This window comes from Peromyscus eremicus, chromosome 1 (genome assembly GCF_949786415.1).
Source record: "Peromyscus eremicus chromosome 1, PerEre_H2_v1, whole genome shotgun sequence".
NCBI lineage: Eukaryota > Metazoa > Chordata > Mammalia > Rodentia > Cricetidae > Peromyscus > Peromyscus eremicus.
In genome coordinates, this window is record NC_081416.1 from 58,012,770 (window position 1) to 58,023,348 (window position 10,579).

General features: G+C 50.4%; 1 protein-coding gene across 2 annotated transcripts; it reads left to right on the top strand.

Moving 5' to 3' along the window:
* Positions 1 to 1,563: 1,563 nt before the first annotated feature.
* On the top strand, positions 1,564 to 9,846 carry Fadd (Fas associated via death domain). Of its 2 annotated transcripts, XM_059263986.1 has the most exons (3): positions 1,564 to 1,893; positions 3,620 to 3,753; positions 9,097 to 9,846. In XM_059263986.1, exons 1-3 carry the CDS (start codon positions 1,608 to 1,610, stop codon positions 9,199 to 9,201), a joined length of 525 nt encoding a protein of 174 aa, XP_059119969.1. In that variant the 5' UTR covers positions 1,564 to 1,607; the 3' UTR covers positions 9,202 to 9,846. The 2 variants fall into 2 exon arrangements, with proteins under 2 accessions (XP_059119969.1, XP_059119961.1); XM_059263978.1 differs by lacking the exon at positions 9,097 to 9,846 and having other exon boundaries at positions 3,620 to 4,776.
* The last annotated feature ends 733 nt before the right edge of the window (positions 9,847 to 10,579 follow it).

The following is a 10,579-nucleotide window of genomic DNA, read 5'->3' on the forward strand; positions in this document are numbered from 1 at the left end:
GAACAGACTGAGAAAGTGGCGCACAAAAGTAGGGGTGTTTATAGAACACACATCTAACGTGAGATTGACACCCAGAACAACAACAACAAAATAAGCTGGGTCTGGTGGTGCACAGCTGCAGTCTGCCAGGTATGCTGTGCACTGCTGGGTCTCACTGACCCTGAAGCTGAGCCATTCAGCTAGGCTGGCTGGTCACTGAGCGCCAGAAATCCACCTGTCTCCACCAGAGTTGGGGTTACAGATGGGCACCATCTTTTCTGGCTTTTTATGTAGGCGTCAGGATCTGAACTCAGGTCCTCATGATTTTGCAGCAGGCACTTGGTCCACTGAAGCCCTTGAACAAGCCCCTACTTTATTTCTAATTCATACATCGTAATAGTGCGTGGCTCTGGGGAACATATTGTATTGTTAATGAAAGCTCCAATCAGGGCAGTTAACATCTTCACAGCCTCCAACGTACATCAACTTTTTCTGATGATAATATTCTTGTTCCTCTCTTCTACTGATTTTTCTGTTTGTTTGTTTTTGTTTTTCGAGACAGGGTTTCTCTGTGTAGTTTTGGTGCCTGTCCTGGATCTCACACCGCCGCCCGGCTCTTCTACTGATTTTAATATACATATTACTGGGCCTGTAAGATGGCTCAACAGTTAAGACCTCTTTGTTGCTCTTTCGGGGGACCTGGACTCATGCACCTGCTCAAAACCAATTGTATCGCTAGTTCTAGGGCAGTGTTTCTCAACCTGTGGGTCACAACCCATTTGGGTCGAATGACCTTTTCACAGAGGTCGCCTAAGACCATCAGAAAACACAGATGTTTACATTACGATTCATAACAGTAACAAGAATTACAGTTATGAAATAGCGACGAAAATAATTTTATTGTTGGGGGTCACCACAATATTAGGACTGTATTAAAGGGTCACAGCATCAGGAAGGTTGAGACCCATTGGTCTAAAGAATCCGAACCCTCTTCTGGCCTCCGTGGGTTCTGCACCAATGTGGGGCACTTAAACTACAAATACTCATACACGTAACAAAAATAAATATTTCTTAATGTTTTTTAAACGTTTTATTTTATATGCATAGGTATTTTGTTTGTGTACCACACGTGTGCCTGCCAGAAGAGGGTGCCAAAGCCCCTGGAACTGGAGTTACAGATAAGGAGTTGAAAGAACAGCCAGTGCTCTTAACCCTTGAGCCGACTCTCCAGCCCATAAATAAATCTTTTTTTTTTTTTTTTTTTAATCGTGCTTGAACGTGATCCTGCCGCAGTAAGCATCCCTGCGGCCTGCAGCTGCCCTCCCACCCCACACACAGTAGGGCTACACAGTTCCGCAGAGGAAAACCTGGAACCTCAAGCTCCCACCCAGACCATCGCCGCAGCACCGCCGGCGCAGGCGCGGGAACCACCGTGCGCAAGCGCTGAAGCCACTGTGGCTCAAGCGTCGAAACTACAGAGTCAGCCTTCGCTAGCCCGGGCGGAAGCGGGTACGGCCACACTCGAGGCGCATGCGTGGGACCTGGAATTCTCGCGAGACACTGGGCGGGAACGCCCGCGGTGATTTCCTGTGTGGAATCGCTGAGGAGCAACTTGGCGCGTCACTGCCATGGACCCCTTCCTGGTACTGCTGCACTCGCTGTCCGGCAGCCTGTCGAACAGCGATCTGATGGAGCTAAAGTTCCTGTGCCGTGAGCGTGTGGGCAAACGAAAGCTGGAGCGCGTGCAGAGTGGCCTGGACCTGTTCTCAGTGCTGCTGGAGCAGAACGATCTGGAGCGCGCCCGCACCGGGCTGCTGCGCGAGCTGCTGGCCTCGCTGCGCAGACACGACCTACTGCAACGCCTAGACGACTTCGAAGCGGGGACCGCGGCCGCGGCCTCGCCGGGGGAGGCAGGTGGGCTAGGGGGCGGGAGGAGGCCCAAGGGCAGGGGATGGGCGGGGAAGCCTGGCCACTACCCTAGCCGCAGGGTTCCCTTTGCGTGCTCCTGCTGGGAAGGACTCTGGGGCACGCCCACTTTTCCGGAGGGGCGAGCCGGGACTAGGGAGATCTTGAGCTTGTGTTGCTTGCAGTGCGGGAGTTGAACCTAAAGTATTGCTCGAGCTAAGGAGACGCTTGCTCTGCTACCGCTTGCCCCAGCACCAAGATTAACTCACCTGAGACCTGAAGTGCTTGCGACGCCCCCCCCCCCCCACTCTCCGGGTAAATTGAAACCTCAGCTAAGAAATGGATGTGGCTAAGGCTCCCTAACCCCAAGGAGGGTAGAGTTGAAGAGTAGGCAAAGGTCAAGTGTGCCTGCTGCTCGTCACCATTTCCGTAGTGGGAGTGCCTTTGCCCAAGCAGTGTGCTTCCTAGCCAAAGGAGAACAGTACTGCGGCCCAGCTCCCCGGTCCAGAGTCCACAGTGCCTGGTTATCCTCTGCTACTTCCGTTTTGTAGTAGAGAGGAGGCACTATGGCTTCCCATAATGCACAGTAGTGGATAGCAATCACAACAGAGCCACACCAGTCTGGCCTTGGGGTGTGGATTACAGGTTAAGCATGTGTTAGACTCCTCCTCACTTGTGACAAATATCCAAGAGGCCATTTAAAGGGGCAAAGGTTTCTTTAGCTCCTGGTTGGCTGGCTCCATTGCTCTTGGTCTGCAGTGAGGCAGGAAATCAAAGCAGCTGAGGGCATGGTGGAGCAAAGTTGAATACCTCATGGCCACCAGGAAGCAGTGACAGGAAGGAGCTTGGGACAAAATACACTCCCCCAACAATACAGCCATTGTACTGCCTCTGACTAGGCCTGCCTCTGAAGGTTTCCACCACCTCCCAGTAATGCCATCAAATTAGGAATGAGTGGACTGATCCACCAGGGGACTCAAAGCTATCATGATCCGCTCTCCTTTCCATGATTGGATCCACCATTGAGAGACTAAGCCTTCCTCATAGGAGCCTTTGGGACCATGAAGGTCTCCATAGTCAAAAGCTCTGAAATCTAAAGTGCAGACAAAATCAGACCCCAGGTACTGACACTACATGCTGTGACAGTTTGTATCACACACAGAATTATTTGAAACATGGATTGTTTCCTCTGCCAGTGTATATGAGGTGCACAAGAAAATGGGTTGTGTGTTCACATCTCCAAGGCATTTAAGTGTTTGGTATTGTTGCAGGAATCCAGTAAGGGGTTCTCAGCCACTGCCCAGGGCTCCCTTAGTCATCTCCTTCAGCCTTACCTATGCCTGGCACGTGCTCCAGAGTGTGGTCTCCAGTCAAACCAACAAAGGTCATAGTGTAGAATGAGGTGAATGCAGCTTTGGGGGACTTTGGCCAGCCCACTATTGAGGGTGTGAAGGTGGCTCTAGTTTTTTTCCCTCTGACTCCCCAGCCTCTCCTCAGTTTCTGGTCTTCTAAGCTGTAGCTCGCTGTGACCCATTCTGAGGGAGTGGGACTAGACAGATTAGGAGGCCAATGTAGGTCTCTTGAAATAGCTCCTGGGCTGCTAGGTGTCTCTGCCTGCACAAGACCTGCCTGGCTTTAGTGGTGTTGGCTTTGAAGTGCTCAGGTCCACATGTGGTAGCCATGGGAAGACTTTCCCGAGCTCCTCTGTAAGTCATGCTGCTGTTTTCCCTTTTAGATCTGCGGGTGGCATTTGACATCGTGTGTGACAATGTGGGGAGAGACTGGAAGAGACTGGCCCGTCAGCTGAAATTGTCTGAGGCCAAAATTGACGGGGTTGAGGAGAGGTATCCCCGAAGCCTGAGTGATCAGGTAAGGGAGACTCTGAGGGTCTGGAAGATTGCCGAGAGGGAGCAAGCCACAGTAGCTGGACTGGTAAAGGCACTGCGGGCCTGCCGGCTGAACCTGGTGGCTGACCTGGTGGAAGAAGCAGTGCAGGCCCAGGGGTCTGTGAATGAGAGTGAGGATGTGTCCCCAGTGCTGTGGGACCCAACCGTGTCTTCCTCAGAAGCACTGTGACAAGCCTGCTGCTCCTGTCAGGAGTCACTGTGGACTTGATACACTCCGTGCTGCATCACCAAGTGCCTTGGTTCCCAGTGCCAAGAAAGAAGACCTTGTGGATCCAGGCCAGAGCCTGCTCACAAGCTTGAACTGGCTCCTGAAGCAAAGCTGTATGTATAGAACCTCTGCTCCCTGAGCTTTGGGGACACATGGAGGTTTCCCTTCGTGTTCTCCACTGCTGCTCCTTCCCCTGAGAGAAGTCCCTGGTCTCTCAAGGAGGAAGGTGGAGCTGATGACACACGTGTTGAAAGTTTGAGAGCCTTCCTGTTGTTCCCCGGGGAAGGACACCAACTCAATTCAGAGCACTTGGCTGCCTCACAGTTGGCCCTGAGGACCATCAGAGAGCAGCACCTGCCCCCCAAACAAGTGGTCCTTGCAGGAGCCTGGCACACCTCACCCTGGCACAGCAGCTCCTGCAGGACTGATTCTAAAATCCATTGCCTACCCACATTGCTGCCTCTGGGAAGGACTGGTTTAAAGGGTGGCCTGCCTGTTTCTACCATGGCCTTCAAACAAGTGCCCTGGGCCTAGATGTAGTGGCTCACTCTGAAATCCTAGCACTGGAGAGTGGAGAATTGCTGCACTCCATGGCAACGTGAATGAGAGCTACACATGAGACCGTCTCACACAAACAAAAGCAAGTGTCTACCTGGAGACACCTGTGTCACCCAGGATTCCCGCTATGTCAAGGACCCTTCTAATCTCAGAAGTAGGGCAGGCTGACTACAGTGTCCTGACAGCCCTAGGTGCTAGTTGTGAATGGGGTGGTGGGATTTCCTGTCTGGTTTGCTTCACATCAGCAAGGGGCCCTGACTTGCCACACCTTTGATCATAGCACTCAGGGAGATCGAGGCGAGTGGATCTCTGATCTGTTAGTTCGAGAACAGCCTAGCCTACATAGCAGACTACAGACCAGCTGAGACCATGTGGAAAGACACTATCTCAGAAGTTCATGTCTGGAGTTGAGGCTCCTAGACACAGGGTTCACCTGACAGTGAAGAGCGGCACCTCGAGCTGCACCCTCCCCAGCCTCAGGCCTGTTGTGCTTCAGTCCAACACCTATCCATCTGGCTGATCTGCCTTGCTCAAACTCTTGGCCATCGAGGCCTCTCCTGACCACTCTGGGACTCGTCCAGTTTTCTGACCCCATATCCCACCTGGCTGTAGCCACACCCCTCTTATCTTGGCTCCCTAGAATATGCAAAGGCCTGTTCAAGGTGTCTGGTGGATGTTTGCTATGCTCCTCTCTAGTCCCTCCTCCTTGTCCCCCATTTTGAGGGTTTTTGGTTTGTTTTGAAACAGGGTATCTTGTAACCCAGATATTACTTAGGTTGGCCTTATAACTGAAGTGACCTTGAACTCCTTCCTGACCATCCTGTCTCTGTTTCTCAAGTGCCATCGTCACCAGTGTGACAGCCTCACCCAGGCCCAAGTCTTTAGGGCCCACACTGTAGGCAGCCTGGGCAACCCCACTGAGACTCTTGGTGATGCCTTTTAAGTGTCCTGTGGCAAGTCACAGGTTGGTAGCTTGGATGTCACTTTTTTTCTTTTTTTTTTAACAGCTCAGGAGTCCAAAATGGCTCTCCAGAGGTCAGTTCAGATATGAGCAGGCCTGTCTGTGTCCTTCTCGATTTGAGAGAATGTTCCATGGCTTTTGGAGCCCCTTCATTGTGTCACTTGCTGCATTCCCCTCCCCTCAAGTGACAGTTTAGTATCAGGTCTCAGTTGCTGCTGCTACAGAGCTTGTGGGCTACCACAGGAATTTATCCCTTTGTACAGAGTCCCTTCAACCATGTTGGGGGATTAAAACATGGATGTCATCAGGGACAACACTCCACAAATCTGCATCTACCCAGCTTGTGCCCAGATTTGTCCTGGATGCATCAACACAATCCCACTCCCCTGTTAATGGCCAGTCAGAGCCCACACTCACCTTGCCTACCCTTCACTCCTCAGCTCCTAGCAGGACCTTGGCTCCTGCCCATCCCCCACCAAGGGTTGGAACCACAGACCCGCCTGTTCCTAGAAGCCAGCTGCCCTGCATATTTTTAGCTTCCTATTTTTGAATTCCACAATCATTTCTGAGTCATCCAGCTGACTGCCTTCTGGTCACAAGGTCCCCGTGTGGACCATATTTCAAACCAGACAGTGGAACATGATGTGATGGAATGTGTGATGTAGCCACCATGGACCATGGCCTTCCAGTAGCTGATGCAAAGGCAGTACTGGTTTGCTAGAAGATGTGGGCTAGGAAGCCCACACAATCTCAAGTCATGTGCTGAGTGGAGGCTGGCCTGAGGGATACTTGCCGGCCACAGGACTCATTATTACCAAGGCTTCACTGAGCCAAAGCCAAGTGACAGGGCTGGAGGTTTTTGGGTGTGGCTAGAACAGGACAGCATGGTGGGCATATGTGTGGAGGTCCACAGCTCCCAGACTCCCAAAGCCTAAATCAACTGTAGAGATGATGTATAGTCCTTGTCCATCAAAATAAAGCAGGCATGCTGCTCACACCTGGTGTCCTAACACTGGAGACTGAGGCATTTTTAAAATCACCCTGGGCTACACAGACCTCATCTCAAACAAAAAGCCAGGTGTGGCGTGGTGTATACACCTGTAGTCCCAGCACTTGGGAGGCTGAGTGGGAGGGGCAGTTCCAGGTAGGGTCTCTTACTGAGTCCAAGTCCAGTGTAAGCTGCATGAGACCCTATCTCAAAAAACCACCAACCCCACAGCCCAAAAAACCCCACACTGCATATTGGGTAGACACAGGACTCCTATAGAGTGCAGAAGACAAGTCCCTGTGCTCAGTAGTGACTACAGCAGGTCAATTCCAACTTTCAGGTCCCTGAACTGTGTGATAGTTATAGTTAGATGGGCCTGTTATGTGTTTTCTCAGCTGGTCGATGTGCACCTAATTACATTGTTAATCTGAATTCTGTATCTTTGGCAGGCTTCTCATTTATTGGTGGTCATGAGGTCTGGGAGACCTCAGTCCAGTTTTTTATATAGCCAAGTTCTACTGGTAGTGAAAGCACAGGGCAGTGGCACTTTTTCCCATGGGTCTCCTGGCTGGAGGCGTAGGACACAGCTAGTGCCCTCCAGATGAGGTCATCAGTCAGCACAAATACACTACATTCCTTTCTCTTGCCTGCTCACAGCTAAAACCCAGCTCATACACCTGATGGAAGCTGAAACTGTCACCACCTTGACTATAGACCCCAGGCTAGTCTTATTCCTACCATCCTTGTGTCCTTGATGGACCAATCAGGCCCATCCCAGCAGCTTCTGAGTAAAGTCTTTGCTTCCTCTGAGTTTGCACAGACATATTGAAAGATCCATGTGTCCCCTGGCTTTCCCACCAAGCAGGAAAAACACATGCAAAGATGCTGAGGCTTCTTTTCATTAGAAGGCCAACTTGGGCAATAATAGTCATCCTCCGCAATCAAGTGTGTCTTTTGGTGCTATGCCCATCCATGGTTCCCCTACAGCCCTGGCCCAGGACGAAGAGGAGATACTCCCCACTTGCTGTATTTCCTCAGGCCCCTGGAGGGGTGGAACTCCCCAAGTAAATCAATGGCTGCTTGCACAAGCTCATGCTGTAACAGACCTCCAGACCTTAGCACAACTGACTGCATGAAGGAAGTGCCATTCAGACTGTAACACTCAGCACATAGACAGCACTACCTGTCAAAACAAAAACAAAGACCTAATCCGTTAAAGTCCATAGTTCTAGGAAAGTCTCTAAATGTATTAACCTTGCTTTTTGGCTTCTGTAGTTCTGCTTCTGGCTAACTGTTCTTGATAACCAAAGTATGTCAACGCAGGGTAGAGTTTTTGTGCTTAAAAGCTCACACTGAAAAAGGCTCAGGGCTCCACTGGCATTTCAAATACCCAGTGTTATCACCAGCTAAGACTTTGTTGGTGTAAGCCTGTGTCTAAGTAGTCTTTTCTGGTGGATACCCGACAGCAATGCTTTCTGGGTGCTCTAGGCTATTTGCTTCATTTATTCTCAGCAGTGGGCTCACTGCTTAGACATCCTGCTTGCCCACTAGCCCAGGACCCACACCTCCCAGCCTCAGCTTTCAGATGCTAAAGGTCACCCTCAGGACTACTGGGTCACTTGGTGGGCTGTACATCTTAAGACTAGAGGCAGGCTATTTGTGATACATGTATAATCCCAGCACTCAGGAAGCTGAAGCAGAAGAATCTAGACCAGCCTGGGGTGTATGGTGAGATCCTGTGTGTGGCTCGCACCTATGATCCCAACACCTGGTAGGCCGAAACAGGAGGACTGCTACAGGTTCAAAGCCAGAAAGACCGTATCCAAAAGAGAGAGAGAAAAAAAAAAGCCTAAATAATATCTAGTTGCCAAGGCTTGGCTGTAGTTCAGTAAAGTGCTGGCCTAGCATGCACAAAGTTCCAGCTTCTAGTCCCAGCACCACATAAACCAGGCATGGCTTCAGAATGGTCATAGCCACAGCAGCCTACATTGGGGGAGCATGCTGAGACCATGCCAACTCCAAGGGACCACTGTACATAAGCCATGCTCCTGCCCCTAGGAGGCCTTGCTCCAGGCACAGCTGCGTTAGACAACAGCCAGGCCCAAGCCTGGATGCCTTCACTGACTGGCCATCTTCAATCCTTGGAACTCAGTGGGAAGTCTGTAACTGGAAACTGTTGTGATTGGTGTGGATACAGTGCTTCATCTGCATGCTACACCCTTGCTGCAACACCCTCCTTCGCTGCTTTCTGGTGTTGCAGTATTAGGTCCAATGAAAGGCTTTTCCCCATAAGCAGAAGTAGCCACTGCTCCACAGCAGCAATTTTAGCAGTAAGAGGCCCAGGCAAGAGGCTAGTCACTGCAGGTTCCTGGGAGCTGCCAGCCTGTGAAGGATGCAGGCACCCAGAGACGCTGCTAATGCTATGGTTAGCTGTAAGCCTGTAACCTGCATCCCTAGGAGGAGTGTCCAACTTGCAGTCCATGGGACACGTGAAAATTTATTGTGTGTGTGAGCATTCCTGCCATAATGTGCAGATGGAGGTCAGGGGACCACTTGGTGGAACTGGTTTTCGTTTTCCATCTTTTTTTAGGTTCTGGGGATAGAACTCAGGTTGCCAGGCGTGCACAGCAAGAACCTTAACCTGATGAGCCATCTCACCTGTCCTGAGGATGCTTTTTGTATTTCTATTGTTTGATTATTTGGTAACTTGATTGATTATAATTCTGAAGTGAATTTTGGAGATTACATCCTCCCTGGATATCTGAAGGTTGGACTCACACCTCTAAGCTATCAGTCTCTGCCTCTGAAGCCCATAGTCATCCCTGTCTTGGAGGGGCTTGGAGCGTCTCACTGTCCTAGCCTTCAGCCCTCTGGACCCAGGACTGCTAACATCAGAAGGACTGCCTTCACCTTCTGATTGCTCTATACTACAGCCGTCTGGCTGGTACATCTGGTGAGGAGATTGTGCTTGTGCCCTTCAAGTACTTCTCTAGCTTCAGGCTGGGCTGAAGGAGCAAGAGGAGACTCAGCCAGTGAGAAACAACCAGGGTAGTGTATGTGGACAGTGGTGGGAGGAGGGCTTGGGTGGTGTGATGTGACAGCAGCAGGGAGCAGTCTGGGGAGCCTTGCAAGCTTAGCACAGGATGGGGCACAGGAGGGATGCTGGGATGGTGGTCTTGAGTTCTGTAAGAGAGCAGGCCGAGCAAGCCAACACCCCTCCATGGCCTCTGCATCAGCTTCTGCCTCCAGGTTCCTGCCCTGTTTGAGTTCCTGTTCTGACTTCCTTCAGTGATGGACTATGATGTGGAAGTATAAGCCAAATAAACCTTTTTCTCTCCAACTTGCTTTTTGGTCATGGTGTTTCATTACAGCAATACTAACCCTGACTAAGACAGACCCTGTCTCAAAAAAAAAAAAAATATTTATAAAGCAAAGTGCAGCCAGGTGGTAGTATCAAATGTCCTTAATCTCAGCATTGAGGAGTCAGAGGCAGGCAGATCTCTGAGTTCAAGGCCAGCCTGGTTTACAGAGTGAGTTCCAGGACAGCCAGGGTTACACAGAGAAACCCTGTCGAGAAGGAGAAGGAGAAGAAGAAGGTAAAATGATTGACTTCGCTAACTTGCACCATTTTATTAATTTTTAAAGTTTTTATTACATTTTATATATTTGTAGAAGGGCACTGATGCATGATATATGTGTGGAGGACCTTGCAGGAGTTGGTTGGTTCTCATCCCACCTGTGGGTCACAGGGGTTGAATTCGGGTTTTCAGGTTTGACTGCAAGTGTCCTTACCTATGAAGCCATCTCACTGGCCCTCTTTCCTGCCTTGGGAAAGTCTCACCTACAATTAAAATGGGTCTTCCCACATAAATTAATGTAATCAAGATAATTACCCACAGGCTGCTTAAAGGTTCATCTCCCAGGTGATCTGGATTCTGTCAAGTTGACAGTTCACATTAACCATCACAGTTGAGTTTCATAAGATAAGCAGAAGTTCCCCAGGAAGGCAAACAGTTCAGTCCTAGGAAACTGTGGGAAAGGCCACAGGGAGTGAAATTAGAGGGGTTAGCTGG